A 21,402-nucleotide genomic window follows, 5' to 3' on the forward strand; every position below is an offset into this window, starting at 1 on the left:
TTTGAACCCAGGCGTAGGCGCCACAGTGAACCCTGGTGCTACAGGAGAACAGCCAGGCCCTTCTTTAGGTAAGAGGCAGGAGGTTTGAATCACCGCTGGGCTGGCTGAGTGGCTGGTGGTCTCATGACCTCTCTCCCTCTCTCTGCAGCCGGAGCCCAATCCCATCGCATTCCTCCATCCCACACGTGCCTGCTCCTCTCCTTGAGTAGGCTATGAGAATTGGGTAAAGAAAAGCTTGTCTAGATTCATCATACATTTATTGGCATTTGCCAAACATAACCCAATTTTGGTTTAAAAAGTTTATTACACTCTATAAACCGATGTACCTATGGTTGTTTTAAAAATAATGTAATAAATATATCTTAGAAATATATGTGAACTATATACATGTCATATATAAAAGTTTAGAAAAGTAAAAATATTTCTCCATTTTGTTTTTATTAATTCAGTAAATGCAAAAAACATTTAAAAAAAACTAAAACAAAAAACACCACTAGAGGAGTAATATAACAGGTGCAAAGCCATCTATTGTAAGCTCCACCCACCACTGCATGTACAAGATCTGTGCCACTGTCATGGACCCAACTTAAAGCAGTAGGACAAGGTGTTTTTTCTTTTCTTTTTTTTTTTTTGTAAGACTCGCTAGCTTTCAGTCATTTTAGCTCCATGAAAGATATGGCATTAACCTTACCAGAAACGTTGAGGAAAATTTAAGAATTATAATAATTGTTTTACACAAACTATAATCATGTTGAAACGGTGCGATGATCATGGATAGGACGGGCAGAAAGAAAGCATGGATTTGGAGTCTTGGGTTGTCGGTCCTGGGGTTTGGGAGGTGCAGAAGGTAATGTCGTAAAGCAGTGTCGTAAACCAGGTGCAGGGAGGGGAGGTAAAGCGGAGGGAGGAGGGGGGAGTGGGGGCGAGTGAGGAGGTGACTCTCCAGCAGCATTTAGACACAGCGAAAGGATCATGGCGGATGGCCCCAGGTGTAAGCGCAGAAAGCAGGCGAATCCGAGGAGGAATAACGGTAAGTAAAACTACTGCAATTCTCCTTCTTTTCGTGTAGGGACGTGGAATAAAATGTGTTCTATTGAATTCTCGATTCTCCAAAGACTTTGGGACCCCCGGAGTCCCGTTTTTAGTGGGTCAAAGTGCTGGAAAGTAGCAAGTAAGCGCACCGTTATAGCCCTATGTGGTGTACCGTTATACCTGGCTCGCGACTCTCCCTCCGCCTAGCGGTTGAGTACACCACCCTGGACCGTTATACGCACCAAATCCCGTCCGTTCACTTGCTTTTGTTTCCCGTGATGTCTCTTTTTGTTATTTAAATGAACTTTTCAATATTTCTAGTTTTCAACTTTATGTAACATGTTTCACGGTCTCTCGACTTCCATTTGATTAGCTTTCTAAAACCGGTGTGTGTGGGAAAATAACGTTACCTGGTTCTTTTTGCCGACTACGGTAGTTTGTCGTCTCTTTTATCAACATAGAAACTAGATTGATGTCCTACAATTATTTAATAGGAATCTATGTACAAGTAAATGTGTATTTCTTCAATGCACTTTAGGAAAACTAAACTCTTTCTCCCTTTTTATTCGTTGCACTGTAGCAGGTATCACGAGCCATGATAGGACACTGTTGATATTTCGAAGCAAACTACCCCATGCATTTATACGTTTTACTGTGGAAATTTCGCCGTGCGATTGCTCTATCTTATATTCAAATGCTATTATGTTAATGTAGGCAAAACATGCTACTTTCTCTCTTCTTTTTCAGTATGAAAGGTGTGTAGGCAGGATGCACGCTTTTTCACTATTGATACAATGGCAAGTGTGCATTACAAATCATTCGAAAAGTTATTTCTAATAGCTAAGTAGAAAACCATGAATCATACGTAGCGCTTACATGTATAGCATTTACAACGTCGAAGGAAAACCGTTATTTCCGAAGTAGAATGATTGTGTACTGTAACGTTTCAGAGAATGGGAAGGACATCTCACGCGCTGTTTGTGTGAAGGCACAGTCAGCCTATATAAGGAGTGTGCGTTTGCATCCAGTCGTGCGCTGGGAATTCTGATTTTACAGACTCACAGGGTTTGGTGGCGTGGGAGCGAAACTTGGAAGTTTGAGCCAACCTGTTCTTCCAGTTTTTTCCCATGCATAATTTTATATATTTTGTTTGTGTTTTTGTATTTCTTGTTATAACGTTTGCATTGTAGGATTGTCCGGATAGCCTGTGCATTTTCTCGTCGAATAGTTTTTGGCAGTAAATTTCAAAATATGGCAAGTTTTTTTAATCGTGAAATTATAATAAATCATATTTGACCTGTCATACTCTTCGGCGTTGGTTATCATGCCATTGTGCATTTTTATTTACCCCTTATATTTTTGTTTTATTTTTTGTTATGAGGACTTACGGGGACGTAGGATTTTACACGTAGGATTAAACTAATGTTTGTTTTGCAGGCTGTTGGTATATCGGTTTTCCGAAAAGTCGGATGTTTTCTTCTGTGGCAAACGACATGCGTAACCTACAGTATAGCCTCATGCAAGCAGTCAATACTGCAGCGCAAGTGGTCGATCCACCTAGTGTAACCCACAGGAACTGGGGACTTGTATACCTAGTCTGGAAAACAGGGTTTGTTTGGTCTTTCCAAACAGTTTGTCAAAGCAAACCTCCAATATCATTTCGGTGACTGAATACGTTGAGTTTAAGAAGGAACCGTCTCACTGGAATCTGTTTTTTCAAAGAGCGGCCCCTGTGCTGTGCGCAGCAGCAAATGGCAACTTGTGCAGGTATAAATACCAATGGTGTCTGTAGGTGCCGCATGCTGTCATCATGTGTGAATTTGATGTGATTCGCTTACTGACGATGATTGTTTGATTCTCACGTCATTTTATAATATTAACCTAGGCTGTTTCGTGTGTGCCTCTAACAAAGGTGTTAGTCGAACATTCTTGTCTTCATGTCAGCCCTTGATTGACGATGGTTGATTTGTGCATTCACACGTAATAAAGGTTTGTTCTAGCGCGCATGCTTACTTTATTTAAGCCACGGTAGAGAAATAACGGACTTGTAGGTGCATTTGAAGATTATTGAACTGGTTTAATTTGTAATTAACTCTATAATAAAGTAACCGTCGCGGAAATATGCATGTTTCAAGCTAAATGTAATGACACTGATAAATTGTACATTGTATGTTAGTTTACCGTATACATTGAGTTGTTTTGTATTCCTCATGGTATCTCATGTAGCCTACATTAAGTTCAAATTTCTAGCACACTCCAAGTCAAGAGGAAGACCAACAAGAGACCACAGTGTCAAAGCAGTGTACTGTAGCACAACAAATTGGAATACCTTTAGTTTTTTTGCTCATCCACCAACAACAAATATTTTACCTCAACTTAATTACGCCAGGAGTATCTCCTGCTGGTCACCAGGTGAACCATTTTAAGGGGTACAGTGATTTGATTGATTTGGGACAGGGACTGGGACACTCCCAGGGTTCCAAAACCAAAAGGTGCTCGGCAACAGGCCTGCATTGGTCCGGATGGGCCTGAGGCTCGACCTGACAAGGGAGCGGGTTGAGATGAAGGTGAGCTCTGGTCACAGCTGTAAACATGGAGGTGCTAACAGCCGGCGGCCAGGCAGGACGACAGGTGTTTACAATCTGTAGGACACGGCCTCCACAAGCTTCCTTTGTCGCTTCTACCTTGGGCGGGCCTAGCGCGGCTCCTGTCAGGAATAGCAGCAGCCACTGCAATGCTATTTAACGCAGCAATTTGGGAACAGAGGAATGCGGCGCAATATTAACATTCTTGGCATAAGTAAACGAAGCCACTCTTAGGCCGTCTTTTCAGATGTGCGAGAGTCGAGGTTTGGGTCCTGTAGTATCAAACCTACTCTGCCTTTGTATATAGGTAGGGTTTAGATTTGAATGTATCAAAGGGGCTCTTGCTTTCTCATCTTTCATCTCATTCCCCCCCCACCCTCTCTTTCTCGTGCCCTCTGTCTCTCACATGAGCAAACGAACACACTCCACACTTTCAGAAGTGTCTTAATGATCATCCTACAGAAGACATGGTATGGGTTTGTGGGTGTAGTTTGGGCTTCTGTAAGGTTATGTGATGTAGCTGGAGTATGCTTATCTGGCTGGTAAAACTATAATTAGTGTGCTGGAGTCACCCCCCCCCCCCCTCCCCAAATAATATCGAATGTAACCACATGCTGTAAAGTTGTGTGAGAATAGTCAAGAAACACAGTGGTTAAGCTACAGTTCTTAAGAAAATAAGATGTTTGGGCCATTCCAAAGGCTTCAGGGGGAGTGGGGGTGGTGTTCTCTGGGCCGCCATGCTGGTTTACTGTTTTAAAAGCCATCTGTTAACATTTAAAAGGTCTACCCCTGGTGAGGGGAGTTTAGCAGAGGAGGAAATTTTCATTTATCAGTTCTTTTTTGCTTTTGAGCAACTTCCTCTGCTGAATATGAAAGTGCCAAGTCAGAGGAAAATCCCCCGCCCCCCTCACCCCCTACTCACCCCTTCAAACCTCCCCCGGGCCTCCCTTCGCATCCCCCTGAGTCCTTTATTCCGAAGGGAAGACACAGTAGCCAGGGGTGCTGTTGATTGCCCCTTGACCTAGGCACCCATGCGCGCCTCTACTGTGACGTCACTTTCCCCTCTGTGCCTTTGTCGGGTCTCTTCCAGCATGTCCAATTGTGTTGGTGTCTAAGTCCCTTCAATGAAAGGATCCCGAGGGGTAAGAAAGCATGGGGGTGGGCTCTGGGCTCCAGTCTCCTCCCCCTCCTGCCCCGCACAGCCCCTGTGTCCTGTGGAGTTGGCTGGGGGAGAGAGGGAGGAAGGAGGAGGGAGTGAGGGAGAGGGGCTGTGAGAGCAAGCAGACTGAGGCGACACCGAGGTGGGGAGGAGAGCTGGGGGATGGAAGATAGACCCCCTCCCTTGCGCCAGTCTGAGGGTTCCCCGTTGAACCACCTGCAAAGGATTCAGTTGGAGTTTTGAGTTAGTCTAAGAAAGTCAGCTACTATGGCATTTGTGGTCTCTGGTGGACTACCGGGCGGACGGCATTTACAAAGGCTAGCTTAGTTCTGTCTTGATTTAACGGCAAGAAACGAGCTGCATTAGTTACAGGGCTTCGGACAAATCAGCATTTTGCAGGTGTGAGCATCTTTAGAATTTCAGAAGAATAGGGAACATTTGGTTTGCAGACTTTCCACTAACTTGCAAAGAGGGAGGGTGGAGCTCTTCTCTTCCAGTTCTTCTTTTCTTAACACGTATGAGCCCGGAACCTATCGAGCATCTAACCAATTATGCAAGGCTGGGTTAACCAACATTATAACATGCCTCGGATAAGAAGTAAACACTAAACCTCTAACCTAGGTGTTGTCTTCACAGACATCCAATGCTGTCGTCGGTTCTGAGTAAATTGCTTTGTTTTCCCCATTAATTTTCATGTCTCTCTAAACACTTTCAAAAATGTAGGATATAAAATCCTCATCTCCAAACCGCTCAATCCGCCGTGTCACACAGCTCAGTGATTTCCCAGAAGACAGTTCTGTTTGTGCCTGTAATCTGAGGTACGATGACCACATTCAAACCTTTTCCCATAATTAAGGCAGCTTAATTATTAGCAGGCTCCTATAGAGCCATTGCATTACCCTATAAAAAGATGCTTTCCCTGGCCTTAGAAAAGGAGTTTTGAACTCCAAGTCAGTTTCACTAACCCCCTCAACTTAGCTTGGTAGTGCTTTATTGGGGTTGTGCGTGGATGAATGCTTAAATGAGCCATTGTGTGTTAAGGCTTTGGTTAGAGAAAGCCTGAGGAGAAAGAGCCTAGTTACCTTTGCAGTTTGCCCGCTCTACCTCATCCACTTTCAGTGGAGAAAGAAAAGGCCCATTGATTTGGACCGGCGTGGGGAGGGAGAGGCCTTTTCACACTCTACTTGTGGGAAACCTCTCCCCATACTAGGCACGGCCATTTGCATATGACCCATTCTCTTCCCAGAGACCCCAAGACCGACGGAAGAATCTGTGGAACGCTCTGAGAATTCATCCCAACCTTCACTAGTCTCACAACACCCGACCCTGAGTGTGTGTGGGTGTGTTATTCTGGATACGTATCCCTCCGTCTTTGTTTGGATATGTGTTTGGTCTATTTGTCCCTGTCATGCACACGTTTGGCTGACGGCTGGCCTGTGTTCCCTTGAGCCCCTCATATGGTACTGCGTGGTAACAGTATCAAACGCCCTAGATTTAGACCGCGCTAAACGGACGAGCAGTCCTGCAATAATGTGCTCTAGCAGCAGGTGAGTCACCCCCCCCCCCCCCCCCCCCCCATCGTCCCACACACACACACACTCCTAACCCCGACAGGGCCCACGGCGTGACAGGGCAGCCTGGGCGTTCAGGCGCCAGGGGCCGTGCGGAGGGGGGGGAGGGGGGGGGCACAGGCGACATAATGAAGGAGGAGGAATGACTGACAGGAGTGTCAACAGTGTTGTCCAAAGGACCAAAATATCCCCGAGTTGTTCAGTCAAGAGACGGGGACGGGGACGGGGGCGACACGTCAGGCCCGGCGAACGGAACAAAAACTCCACAGGGGTTGCTGAGAGGGATTCGAGGTGGGGCCCCAGAATAGGCATGCTCCGTGTAATAAGATCAGGTCAGGACCCGGGAGCCTTCCTCTGTGGCTCAGATCCACTCGGGGCAGTGTGTACGGGACCTTGAAGGAACCAATGAGATATTGACTACCTGCTCTCTGCGTGGCGTGATTCATTTCATATCTCTGACGGAGCGACTGAAAACACATTCTCCTGACCAGTGCAGCGGTTGTGATGTGTGTGAGGTCATCTGTTTACAACACACCAGGGACAATGTCTCCAGGACACGCAATGGGACTACACAAGTGTGTGTTTGACACAAAAAAGACCTCCTATCTACATGCTCTCCTCCTTTTTCTCCTCCTCTCCCCGCTCCTCCTCTTTGTCTCCTCCTCCGCCTTGCTCTCAACTCACTCCCCAGATTGAGACATACCCAGACAGGTGTGTTGGCTAGGTGATCTCGCCTAGTCCTTGGGCTCACGGTTGGCTGAACGCTGTTTCCATGGGCTGAAATGAAATGTCTCCGTCCCTCCTTCGAACTCCCTACCTGTTTTATATTACATTTCCCAGAGGCAGGTGGGAGTGGAGATGATAGTCTGAAACTAGATTAAGCACCTACCCCTCCCTCTCTTCCTCCTTCCGTGCTCTTTCTCTCGCTCTTATCCTACCTGTTCCATTTTACATAGAAATAAGTGGGAGTTTGAGACTAAATTAAGCTTCTCCTCCTTCCTTCTCATGTACCTCTCCCTACCTGTACTGAAGACCCAGCCAGGTGGGAGCTGAAATGATAGTGTTTCCGTTGTGTGCAGCCTTTACCCGGGGACACGGACGCTCTAAATTGCCATCCTTTGGGGGTTATTCAAACAGAGGCAGGGCTGTTTATGATGTGTCTCCGTTAATAAGGGGTTTGGTGGCTCTGTAAGATGGCCTCGTCCCGTTGGGAGTTGACACGGCTGTCTGTTGCTTCAGCCTCCCCCTCCTTCGCGCCCCCCCCCCCCCCCCCCCCGTTCCCGTCTGTTGCTTCAGCCTCTCCCCGCTCCTCCCTCCTCCCCGTTCGCCTCCCTCTCCTCCGCTCAGTCCTGTTGTCCTCCCTCCTCTCCTTCCCGGTTCCTCAGTGGAGCGGTTAATGAAAGGTCTGTGTTAACAATAGGCGTGCAGCAGGCGCTGTTCTGGCAGCCCTCATCATGCCAGCTTGTGTTTGGGCCACAAACTCATCAGTGGAATCTTTGTTCCTCACCTTTAACCTGATGGTTCGCTCTCAGTTTCCCTCAAAACGCTGAAGCGATCGGGGGGCAACTTTATGTGCACGGATGAAGTGCTGTGTGGCTTGCTAGTCACTGCTTGTCATTATTGCCCTGCTGTAGCCTGCATGTGTTAAAACTGGGATGATTGGAGGCCAAACCAGCACCGGCCCACGACAGTATAATCTGCTATTAACCTACACTGTTGCACTTTTCACATCCTGGCACTTTGCCAGGTTTGATGAGCCTATTGATTTAATCTTCCTGAAGCAGACTGATGGATAATGGGAAGTCCCAAATGGGCCAGAGTCCCGAATGGCATCCTATTCCTTGTTCTGTGCCCAACCTTTTCAGCAGAGACCACAGGGTGTCTGTTATCAGAAGTGGTGCACTACGTAGGCAATAGGAGTCTGTTTGGGACGCGGACCAGGGGGACGTATGTGTCCAGGGCCGTCCTAATGATATGAAAATGTTGACAGAGACTAAAATGGCCCCTGCGATTTCTCTGTCCGCACCCCACGGTGAGTCACAAACACAGGGGCCACACAGTCACACGGAGATAAGTAGCCAGCCAGCAAATGGCTCTAACAGAAACCATTAGTCACCTTGTTTATTAGTCAGCCATGGAGAAGTGGAGGCCGGCTGCTGCGCTGAATGCCAGAGTCTGTAAACATCACAACACACAGGATTAATTAGAGAGACAGAGTTGATAGAGAGAGATAGTATGGGGAGAGAGAGAATGGGGAGAGAGAGAGAGAGGCTGACTAAATGAATGCCTTCTACACCGTTGAAAAGGACATACAAAACGACATCCCATCAGGATCTGACTAAATACACACCAATCAGCTGTAGAACCCTTCATGGTTGTGAGGTCTCGGGGCCACTTACCAACCAGAATACATTGCAGAACCCCAAAATGATGCACCCACTGAAGAATTAAGACTAGGCCCAGTAATTAGCAACATTTTCACAGCCACCTAAAGGAAAGCAATTCTCGAAACTTTCTGTAACGACGCAGTCATCAGCAGAGAGACGAGCATGGAGACAATAGAGACACGTGCGTCCCACGAATCACACAGACGTGGCTGTTACTATCATTATTATGTCAGCAATTACTTCTTCTTAATTTCCATCCGCTTTGGTGATGGGTTGAACTGTTTACCGTGCCCCTTTGAACTGAATGGCCAGAGAGAGATCAAGATAGAAAGAAGCGAGTGGGTGAATGAGGGAGATTGGGCCTGCTCTGCTCACACACTCTGTCATTGAGTGATGAATGTGACTTTATAAAGAGCTTTATATATGGTTTATTCCTCTGTTACACCTCTACACGGGGCCCCCCCGCGTGCCTGGCCGTCCCCAAAGGATATGTCATTGTTCTCTGGCCTAAGTACACCTCTCTGGGGAGGTTGCTGATCCATAAGAGTAATCATCTCTTTTCTTGTTATATTGCTCCTCATTCTGTCCATTGATAGAGGCTGCTGACGGTATCTTTGTAGCTGACCGGCTGTACTGTATTCAGGTCAGGTTTTGGTGTCTCTCCCCCCCAGCACCCACCTGATGTTGAATAGGTTAAAGTACACAGGCTAGGGCTGACTGTCCTTATTTTGATCAGGTTTTGGTGTGTCTCTCTGTGTACTTACCTGAGTTTAGAGCAAAGTACACCTATCCTCGTTAAGCTCCGCCCCTCTGACTCTCTGTCAACTCTGGGAACAGAGGAGCCTGATCGAACCACTGACTACCCCTTTGACCTACCCCCTCCACCTGTCCCCCCCTCTCCACACACACACACACACACACACACACACACACACACTGCTGTTACTCAGGTGTTTGCAGTAGAAAGAACACGTACACCCATGGAGGCGGGAGTAAGAACATGAGTGCAGTGGTGATCTGGCCTTAGCCAGGCTGTCCTAGACCTATCCCCCTGGCGCTGAGTCGTCCCGACGAGTCGTCAGTCCTTGTGGCAGCGGGCCTCGTGCCGCGCCTCGACGAAGGGGGAGCCAGTGAGCCGCTTGTTTTAATTGATCGCGTTCGGAATCCTGCGACACCCTTAATTAGTGCTTGTAGGTGTTTGTTTGTGTGTCTGTTTGTTGTTCTCCGCCGTTGGCCCCCCTGGTGCGCTCTAAACAGAGGAGCAGGCGTCATTAGGCGTGTCATCTGTTAGCCGCGCACCACCGGGTTAACATCACATTACTGTGTAGCCTGGTGGCGTTGGTGCACTCCCTCTCTCTCGCTATCATCCTCTCTCTCTCTCTCTCTCTCTCTCTCCTTCCCTCACTCGTTTTTCTTCCGCTTTTTCCGTCTCTCACTCTGCCAGCTGCTGGCATTCTCCCACTCCAACGTGAGCAGGTGCTGTAGCCACGCAGGAACTCAGTACCGCGCTCATAAATAGCACCTGACAAAAGTCTAAAAGAGAGAGGGAGGGGAAGGAAAAGAGGGAGAGAGGCGGTGTGATAGAGAGCGTCGGAGGGTTGGAGGGAGCTGGTGACAGAAAGTGAGAGAGAGTGTGAGAGACATGAAACCAGGGAGGAGAAAGAGAAAGGAGGAGATTTCAAGTTTCCTCTGGCATGAGAGCTAAACCGAGGGGAGCAGGGTGTGGTCCTCGATCTGCTCCTCTGCCTCCTGCACTAGGACTTTTCCCTGAGAGCAACGTTAGCGCCTTAGTCTATCCTGTCACTTTAAGTGCCTGTCTTCCTTTCTCAAATGTGTTTTTTTCTCTTCTACCAACTACCCACTACAAATGGAGGCTGGATAGCCCCCTCATGCCACATCAAGTCACCCCCCCCTCCCCCAAATAAAAATACATTTATAAATTAAAAGGGCACCACTTAGTGAACACAGATGAAGTTGAGATAGAAAGGAAGATGGAGGGTATTGTCACTGAGTTACCTGTCTTTTCCTTTAATTAAGAATCTTAGAGCTGCTGAACATTGTTAATTGCCAGGCACTCTAAAAGCAAATGAAGTGGTCAGACAGGAATGAAATTTAATGCACATTTTAATAATCCTCAGAGAATAATGAACCTTTACTGAAAAGAAATGAACCCTATAAATCAATCTAAATGGAAGAGTATTAATGAACATTACCGAAATGAAGTATAATGCAAGAACAGTCGTTTATAGCCTAGGCTACTTCAAATCTTAATCTGTCTTCAGCCATTTCATGAATATCAATCACTCATTCTTTTAATCACCTCTCTGACTTGCTATCCTATGAACAAAACTTGGATGTCTGTAAGATTGTCCAGGATACGCCCTAAAAGGTATTTTTCTATGTCAAATGTTACCCTGTTGATATGTTTTAGTAGTGCATTATTATGTACCATGTAATGTGACAAATGATACGAATTTGTCTGTCACAGATTTATGTGTACTAAGTTACGTATTCCCTTGAGACAAGGTTTGTGGGAGGCGGCCTGTTAAAGAGGCGGCCTGTTAAAGGGACATTGTGATGTGGGGACCAAAGACTTGGAGCAAGTATGGGTTTTGAGGGGAAACAGTTATTGCTGCTAGTTTTAAAAGCTTTGTGAACTAAGCAGTAAGAAACAAGATTTTTTCACAGAGTAAAAGTATAAAATGGAGGGGTACTGCAGAAACGACAGATCGTTCAACAGCAGCAAGCAGGTATACAAAAGTGGTTTGGCTTTCTCATTCTCGCGTCAGCTACTGCATAAAGCTGCTATCTTTAACCAGTGTCGCCGTCTGCCCTGTTAGCATCTTGTCCTATTTCTCTTTTAGATCAGTTTGGCTGGCTGAAAGGAACAGTTTGTCATTGAGAAGAGTCAGTCATTATTTTGACTGATGGGAAACTGATGTCACCCAATGATGTATCAAGTCAAACTGTCACCCATTGAAAATGACACAACGTGTCCATTATCCCTCCTGTCTGTTTGTGCCACTAGCATCCAATGTTTCCCCAACACCGACCTGCCTTGAATACAAACCAACGGTCCTCAGTCAGCCAACTATCAACTGTAGCGGCCTCCTGACTTCTAAACAGGAGGATAAAGAAGTTTCATTCAACCAGTAAAAATCCCCTATGCCCAGTGTGTATTTGTGTGTGTGTGTGTGTTTGTACCCCCTGCTCAGTGTGACAGTGGCCCTCCTTGTTATAGTGCCAGGATGTAGTCTCCCTTGGCATCGGCGTCGATGTGGCTCGGGCCCACTACCATCTGTCCTGCGCCATGCACCGTCAACCGATAAATGGATCTCCGGAGAGTGTGGAAATGGAGGTGGTGAAGTCGGTTCTGGTCTCGGGGTCAGTTCTGATAAATGAATTCCTGGCGGGTGCGGAAATTGGGGTGGCGAATTTGGCTCTGGTCACGGGTCAGTTTTGGTTTTTCAGATTTGTTTGCACGATTTGTTCGAGCCTGTTCGTGGACTCTGTGGATAATCGCGCTGAGAGGCGGTTCAGTGTCAGTGATAGCTCACTTCCGGTTGTTGATAGTACCATGGTTGTTGCGTGAACCAGGTTAAAAGGAGAGGTCAGGAGGGATGTGTACTCATGAGATTATCTTGTGAGAGTCACATGGACCTCTGCATCCATCCAAGGCAGTGTGTCTGTCTGTGTGTTTGTGTGCGCGGGTGTGGGTGTGTGGCTGTGGGCCTGCATTTTTTTTCTCTGTGTTGGATCTGGTTTGCTGACGCATTCCTGACCTCCACCTGAATTGTGACCCGCGAGTGACCTGTTTCATGCCTCCCTCAATCCTTCCCTCCGGGCCAGGCCAGCAGACCTGAGAAAGAGTCACATCGTACCTTGTCTCACGGGTGCTGTAACAACCAGATGTTTGGACCATGGCTGCTTTACTCCTGAATAACAAAACAAAAAAGGGCTTCGGCCTCCACCTGTCTCTCTGGAATGGAAGCTCAGATGGTGTCAGAGGGCATGCTGTTGTTTCGGTCGTTCCTTGATCCGTCATAAATGAAATAATAAAATGTTCTTTCCTGGAATACTAGTTAATATTGGAGATGTCTTAAAACAGTAAAGGCCATGGCTAGGTGAAGGATGAAGGTCACTGACTATCCACTTAGGCCTTTATTCCCTGAGTCAAGCAGTCCCTCCGTTCTTCCCCTGGATGGCTAATTTAAAGCAGTGCCCTCCTAATCGAATATCTGTCTAATAAATCTATTAGATCAAGAGGAATCTCCTTACTGTGGCTGGCGCGTGGGGACAGAATGTCTAGACTGGGTAAGAAAACGTTGCTATAGGGTTCTGGTGTAAGAATTGAAGGAATCTTATTGTATCCACTATATCAATGTACCTGGAATGAGTTATCAAGCAATTCTAGAATTGGAACTAAGGAATTCTACCCAGCCATGCTATTGTCTTATTCTGTCTGCAGACGTGAAATGAGTTGTGGTCCTAATTAAGTAATTTCCATTTTGTATTTATAGCCTTTTTGTAGGCTGTAGCTTGTCCCATTAAAACATTTAAAATGAGGATACTGTTTGAGGTATCTTACCTGAAGCAATTGCTCAAATTAAAATGTTTCCTTTTGTAATAAGTGGGTGAACAGGATGTCTTAATGCACCTCTCTTAGGATTAGAATAATGCAAGATTATGGATGTGCTCCAATTCTAGGTACTGTTATAGATTAGGAGTACATTGAGCTAAATAATATCCTAAAGTCTGAGTCCCGGATTGCTAACCTAATCCCCTAGAGATGCATATTAAAGCCTGCTTTTAATGGGGTTTTGTGATCAACAACCAGATTAACCTACCAATGAAGCATACATCATGATATAGGTTAGCAGGGGAGCCTAGCCGCTTATTAATATACAGATATGGAGGATTACTCTCTGACTGTCAGTGCAAAGGGATTAGGTTGCGGACGGGCAGACAAATTGGATTTAATGTGTGTTGGACTGGACTAAATAATTGCTGCTGGATCTTAAAGCCCTCATGTAGGGAACGATCTGGGCACGCACACAGGCTTTCCTTCTCTTACACATGGCCGATAATTACAGTGTCATTGGCTCCCTGTTTTAGAAAACACAACAAAACAGACAGACAGCTATGGTTTGGCCTCCCGTGAAATAACACCCGCCACTCATCATCTCTACTTCCTGTTGGAAAAGGTGGAAAATAACCTACATAGTTGTGTTTTCTACTTCCTGCTTCCTCCTGGCAAACGCAATGTTTCTCAGTCCTGGACCTCCGTCTCCTCAACTGCTCACCCTGCGCCGCTAAAGTCCCTCGCCCCTAGACCCCCCCCTCCCCCCCAACTCCCATCTCACGGCCAGTCAAGTTTTTTTCCGAGGAAACAGTTGGACATCGCTGACAGAAGCTTTGCGCCTTCTCGTTTAGTTGAACCGTGTGCTGAGAGTTTAGGCCAGCAAGAAACCTAATGGAAGGTGGATGTAGTATGAACACATAGAATCCAATCCGCAGATGTCCTCCAGATAGCCAGTGTGTGTCTATGTCCTTTACCTAGGAGATGCCGTGTGTTTGTGTGTGCTAACGTGCATGTGTGTTTTTGTTTTGTGTGTGGATGTGTGTGTCAGACCTTTTGCCTGAGTCGGTCCCTGGCTTGTTTATCCCCAAGGGCGCCTCTTTGTAAAGCAGAGAAGGTTTAATCATCTCACTGACACATGTCCTCGTTATCACCCTAGATTAATGAGCTCTCCATTAATGAAAAAAAGCAGGAGGTGCTAACCTCACTCCTCCCTCTCTCCGCACATTGAAAACCAGCCTAGAGGACAAGAGGAAGAGGGCCGAGAGAGAGAGAGAGAGGGGAGAGACAGAGAGAGAGAGAGAGAGAGAGAGAGAGAGAGAGGAGAGGTGACAGAGAAAAGGAGAGTGAGGGAGGAAGGAAGGAGAGATGATGCTAAGCACTCCCCAGGTGCGATGACATCAGTCTCTGAGGAAGATATGATATCTATCAGCTCAGTGTTTGTTCTTCGTGACAGAGAGGGTGTGTCTCTCTATTAATGCCTTTACAGGCTTTTTGTTTGGACCACAACCTCTTTTCTTCCTCGTTGTATTGAGGTTTCTCTCACTCTTTCTCTCTCCCTCCCTCTCTCTCTCGCTCTCTGAATGAAAATCCTCTTTGTCTACTGTTGAATATCCTTTAGCTTTTTGTATCTACTGCACTGATTACTAAGTGAGGTTTCCTATGTGTCAAAACCCCACGGGATGACGGGTAGGGGGTTGCGCCCCAAATGCCAGCCTATTTTCCACACGGCACACTACCTCTGAACAGAGCTAGGCCCGGCTTGCAACCGCAGTGCAATGCCTAGGGATTAGGATGCCAATTGGGACACGAGCAAAGCCAATGGGTTGATGGATAAGGTGTGGAAGAGACAGGGAGAGACAGGGTGGCAGGTGCAGCTAACAGGGAGTGCAATCATCAGATCCCAGGAACCAGCAACAGGAAATCAGGGTTGCCACGACAACCTGGCGTTATTGATTGAGTGGTCATCTCTGAGCTCATGCAGCCAGGGTCCCTAGTGGAGGTGATACCGGCAGGCCGGGCCCTTTTCAGAGGGAGTTGAAAGAGAGGGGGTCCATCTGTGGACTGAAATTACCTGTGGTACTCTTTTCTCTGGTTTACTCCTAGCTGCAATAAACAATACACTCTCTCTTGTCTAGCGCGCTCCCTCCCCTTTTCTCTCTCACTCTATCCTTCTCTCCATCTCCCTCTCTCCCTCCCTCTCGTTCTCTCTCAGTCTCTCTAGTCAGTATGTCTCTGTATATGGGTGTGTGCTGAGACGTTTCATTGGGTGTTTCCACAACATTAACACACATGGTTCGGTCTAATTCATGGGGCTGTGGCATACATGGGCAGTTTGCTTTTCCATTTAACTAGAATAGACAGCCACTCGACCAGACCAGCCCTGCCCCACTGATTTAGGGCCATTGCTGTAAACGCACTGATCTATATGTAGGCCTGTAGTTTATAGGCTTTTATTCCTAATTAGATGACAGTAGTGTAATCCTCCTAATTTAAACTTCATCTTAATCCTAGCCTACTACATATTTACAATAGTTTGCAGTGTGTTTGTCCGACCTGATACATGATACTGCTGTGGTATCTTCATGCACTGTAAGCCAGGTCTTCTATCGAAACACACACACACACACACACACACACACACTCTCTCTCTCCCCAAGTATTGCTGTACAGGACAGAATCTCTGGTCATCTCGCCCAATCCCAAATCCCTACCAGATGTCTCTCCCACTCACAAACCCCAGTGCTCTGGTCCCACCTGGTTCTGTCTGGCGTTGGAGAAGGCAACAGGACACTAACACAGTGTCTACTGGAGGAAAGATAAAGCTTGTTCTGTGATGTAATCATTTGCCAGAAAACAGCCTGATGGAAGTCACAGGGGTTTTTAGGATCTGTGGGAGGGGAAGGTTATACCCCTTTAATACTGCCCGAAAACCCTGCGTTCTCATGGTTAGGCCTTCTGCTGGTTCAGCCCACTAAGGGGGTTTGGAATGAAATATCTGGTGTTGAGGTTTGACTGGCCAAACTTTCTTCCACTTCTAAAATCATTGTTTCAAAAGGACATAATATTAAATAGGCAGGACTCCGTGATCTTGAACGAATTGGCTTTGAGAAGCGTGGAAATGGAGGCTATGCAGACAGTCCCTGAGAAAGGGGATTTCCTGCTAGCCTTCACAGAAACCCAGCGTGATGATCATCCGTGATACAGGCCTGATCTACAGTTCATTCCGTCCTTCACGGCCCAGAGGGTATCCAAGTCCCCAAACGGCCCCCTTTTTTTGTACATTACACTACTGGGGCCCATAGGGTAGAACCAAAAACAGTGCACTAGGTAGAGAGTAGGGTGTCATTTGGGATGCAGATGAGATAGAGGAACAAGGCCATTCCCCCAGATCAGGAGTTTCCTCCCTCCAGTCCCACAACAGCAGAAGACAGAGCTGCTCTCTGTCCTTGGTTCATCTGTGTAATAGCCACATCTCCGGCCTGTTAATCCATGACTGCTGACCTGACTACCGGTCCCCAGTACAGCTACTTCGACAAGACTTTCCAGAGCTGGTCATGACGCCTCCAATTCAGCAGAGTGCTGAATCACTGTGAACGCCCCCTACAGTCCGGAGTAGTAATACCACCAGAACTACATCTCTGAATGCCAAATTCCTATACAAGGAAGATGTGTGTGACTCAGCGTCCATTAGTCGTACAGACGGCCAGGCGGCCCTCTCCCGGAGGCCAGAAAGGAAGCCAGCCAGCCAGTTAGTCAGTCCGAGGACGCTAGGTAAAAGGTTCGGTGTGAGCGTAGGAGCCGAACGACTCATGTGGGCCGCCGAGGACGTCTCCTAGCCGGTGTGTCGTCTGCCATTAACCTGAGACCGGGTTGACCCTGTGGCGCCGCCCCTACGTTGGCACCGGTTAGCCTCCTGGCGGAGGACAACAGCAGCTTGTGTCACGGAAGATCCCGGCTTTACATGTTCCCTCAAAGCGAGCAGCTAATCAGTCCGGGATTTTTTGGGTGTGTCTCTCAGAGGATCAGAGAGATTGTCGTAACGTATCGTTCTCTTGACAATCCTGATCTTTGCTATCTGTCATGTTGTACTGGAAGTAAACAGTGATTTCTAACGTGCGCCTCGGCAATATGTGCATTGTTACGTCATGCAAATAAAGCAGTTTGAATGTAATTGAATTGGGAGAAAGAGAGAGGTCCAGTCAATCACTCCCAAGGGAGCGAGAGGAGCCGTCCGACTGCTAAGGAATGTAAACAGCAGACCTAAATAAACTGTTATGTGGGGCTGAGGAGCTCTCTGGGGAGTGGGGGGGGGCAAGGGAAAGAAGGGGGGTACTGAAGCCTAAAACCCACTTTGGACCAGTAACTGAAGATAACTGAAGATCCAGCACTTACATTCGGTTTATAAAGAAGACTAGTGACCCTTTGGATTAGATCACTTTAAGAATAGTGGACTAGTGAACTGACGGACTAGATGACTATTGAACTACTGGTCTCGAGTTACAGTGAATTATTGGACTAAACGACGAAAGTCCTATTGGAATAAAGTTGTATTGAACTAGCTATTTAGAGCTATAGTGAATTAACGAACTGGAGAACTCACCACTCACTCTAAAATAAGATGCTATGACAGACTTGTGACACCTTGTCTTATGACACTGGGCCTTCAAGTTCTCATAGACTCTCACACTTTGGAAGTAGCACAGGTTAAAACGAGTTCTCCCAAAGAGCACGATTGATGTTGATTACTAGTTTGAAGTAGGATAGTCTTAATAATTCAACGTGTAACCTTGCATAAAAAACCTGTACATTTAGCCACTTTTTACTTCACAGTGCTAAGTCTTGTGACAGCTAGGTTGGTAGAAGATAATATGAAGCCCTACATTGTTTGCTAATACAAAAGTAGGACTAGCCTTACCAGAAGCAGTTGGCAGTTATTACATGGTTGTCTGAGGTGAGGTTACTCCGCCGCCAGGGATGTCACAGACCATTATGCTCTCTCTGCCCACAATAGGTTGTGAAGTACAGCTATTGACTTAGCTGACTAACCAAACCCAGTACAATGTTCAACGGAACCGCCCCTCCCTCCTCACGAAAGACACCTTGGAAAAGGAACAGAGGTGGCTCACTTTGTTTTTCTTTCATTTTCTTTTTCTCTTTTTCCGCCTTTTTTTGGTTGCCCTTTCCATGTGGAGCTGTTTTTACTTCTTCTCAAAGCAGATCAAAGACAAAGGCCTGCAGAGGTGTTCAAACATCTTGCCAGTGTCAACAAGCGCCCTGTCTCTGTCTCTACCTTTTCTAGAAAGGCATTCCTTTGTGTTGTATTGGCCGTCACACACCTGTCACACTTATTCTAAAATGAGTGAAACATGTATAGCACATTTCAGTCTCATATGGGAGCATTTTATCCATAGACATGTAGAAAGTCTTAAGTCGATGTGAAGTTTGGGGTTGAAAATCAATTTAGGCTACCGATTATTTCCTCGCTAGTCTTTTTTTTCCCTTAAATTAGATGTTTTGGAAAAAGCTCAGACGTTCTCCTTTAAAGTTATATTTTATCTGCTTTAGTCAGTTGTAGAATATAACAAATGTTCTGTTCTATCCATCTTGTGTGTGTGTGTGTGTGTGTGTGTGTGTCGGAGGTGATAAACACTACTGCTGGACCTTTCGGTGTCATCCTTTATTTATTTCCATTAAAACAGAATGAGACATGCATTTGCCAGTAGCTGCTGTACTTTTCTCCATTAGACAGGAAAATACCTACAGTCAAGTACATTATTGATATGCGTTGAGCGAAGGAGGCGAGGATGAGCAGAGGAAAGGGAGGATCAAATGAAATGACAAAAATAAAATATGCATGACAGTGGGTCTCTCAGGGTCCCGCTGAGTTTTTTTCGGGACAAGAGGGCAGCATTCTGCCAAGGGCCCCGGTGGACACTGGTGTTAGCCAAACAGAGTTTACTATGACCGGAGAGCGCCTGGCTACGGTCTTCCGTAGACTCAAATACCAACACACTCCATTTGCATGGCTTCTCTGCAGGCATCGTGAGACTCGTTTTTCGAAGAAGGCTCTGATGTCCAAACGTGAAATCTTTGGAAGGAATAAAGCCTGCTACGAGTACAAGAAACAATGTCTTGTCTCGATTAGTGCGGCTCTGCCGTTTGTGAAGTTGCCAGGTGTGTGTCCGGTGTGGCCTGTCAAGCCGAAGGCTCCCATAGACCCCCGAATAAAGCCTCTGGCTAGCTGCCTTTTTATGATGTACCAGACAACATCCGCCTCCTTGTTGTGTAGTCGAGTGGGCCTCAGGGGACTGCTGGACGGACAGATGAAGAGAGAGAGAGGGGTTGGCTGAACAGAACAGAGGAAAACGGTACAGCAACGTTTAGATGAATGTAGAAAAAGTGCTCGGCCAGCGATTCTCCCCGAGCGACTGTCTGGGTGTTAGCTCGTTTCTCTGGCTGGAGGAATTCAAGAGATAAATTGAATCAGCACTTCCTGTGGGCCCGCTGCTGGTCTGATGTTGTCGGCATCACATCCATCCCCTTTCATTCACTGTGTGCTGTCTCTACCGAACATGGAAAGGGATAGCGCACGCGTTTTAATACAGCACACAGGAACACACAGATTTGCGCACACACACACACACGCACGAAAAGCAATATAAACCAAAGGCCACTACAGCAAAGTAGCCAGTGCGTTGATACTGCCATACAGCACACAAACCAACTATTAAAGATGATTTGATTAAAAAAAATACATTCTGTTCGCGCTTTGATCCTACTGCTTATTGGACGTCATGTTTGTTAATGTAATAACCAGAGTGTCGGATTTAAGAGGATGACATTGTGTTATACTTAACCTTTAACCTTTAGCCATTTTGGAGCCCTGATCCTCCTATTGTTGTACTCAGGATCTTTGTTCTGTGTGTTTACATGACTAGGAGCCTGTTTGTTTGTAATACGGTGTGTTGGTGTGTGTGTGTGTGTGTGGCTCGCTGACACATTATCGTCGCACCGCAGTTAAAGTGACCATCGCCAACAAAGATAAAGTGGAGCCTTTTATTCCTTGTCTGTGTGCTTAAGATGTCATGTCAGGCTGGGGCAGATGCTGCCGTGGCGTTGGGCAATACGGTCCCGAACACTTAAGAGACATGGACATTAATGTATTATGTAAGGAGGAAACACTACCACCTCTATACCACAGACTGCAGCTGCTTCACTTTTACTCGCAGACACACGCACACACATAGGAACAACACATCGCTGACAGTGTCTATAATAAAACCAGTCCAGCTACAGGAGTTACTGTGCCAGGTCTGATCCCAACAATTCATAAAACAAATCCTCCATCACCAGGACCATAAATACAGGCCTGAGATCTGCTGACAGTGCATTTACTCTGGGCTGGCTAGCCAGTCGCCCTGGGCCAGGATAAGGAACAGATTTATCCCCAAGCAAGCAGGCTGCTCGGTTGCGTATAGAGGCATGTTGGCTAACTATAGCATAGGAAAAACCACCAACCACTGTGAAGCCTCGCGAGGCTCCAAAGTTAGAACTACAGCCCGTAGGTCATTTCTAGACCTGTGTGGGGATATTAAACAGCAGATTTACGACGCTGTGTTGAGTAGATAGCAGTCCACTATGGGCGGGGGGCTCAGGGCCTGCGCAGAGGCAATAGGGAAAGATGGAAAAACCTCCTCTATAATGTAGCATGTTGCGTCTGAACCTGAGCAAGCCCGGTACTCACCGTACCGTGGCGGGAGACTCCGGCGACTGTGGCTCAGTAGTGAGGTTGCCGCGCAGACTGAAGAAAACAGTGCGGGCGGTACGGGGGCGGTCGACTGGCTGCGGCCGGTGACATGGCTAGCGGGCGCCAGCCTTTTTATGTGACAATAACGGGCGGCTGCCACAGCTGAGTTAGTGTGACGCAGAGTGGCGGAGCGCCGTGAACCAACCGGTGCCCAGCCGCGCGGAAGGGATTTACTGCAGCACCGCTTGCTCACCGTGGCAGGTCGGTGCCGGACAGGGAATGGGGAAGGTTGTGTGTGTGTGTGTGTGTGTTGGGTCGGTGAAATTACAGTACGGTAAC

General features: G+C 46.9%; 1 protein-coding gene across 2 annotated transcripts in view; it reads left to right on the plus strand.

The window, feature by feature from the left end:
• Positions 1-581: 581 nt before the first annotated feature.
• Positions 582-21,402, plus strand: part of zeb1b (zinc finger E-box binding homeobox 1b) — a 55,780-nt gene continuing 34,959 nt past the window's right edge. Inside the window, exon 1 of one of the 2 annotated variants that reach the window (XM_010885585.4) lies at positions 582-1,030. In XM_010885585.4, the coding sequence (XP_010883887.1) occupies positions 973-1,030 (58 nt within the window). In that variant the 5' untranslated portion in view covers positions 582-972. Of the gene's footprint in view, positions 1,031-2,643; positions 2,800-21,402 lie in introns of those variants that run through there. The other variant, XM_020041863.2, reaches the window with a different exon arrangement.

Source organism: Esox lucius, chromosome 21 (genome assembly GCF_011004845.1).
Source record: "Esox lucius isolate fEsoLuc1 chromosome 21, fEsoLuc1.pri, whole genome shotgun sequence".
In the NCBI taxonomy this organism is placed as follows: Eukaryota; Metazoa; Chordata; class Actinopteri; order Esociformes; family Esocidae; genus Esox; species Esox lucius.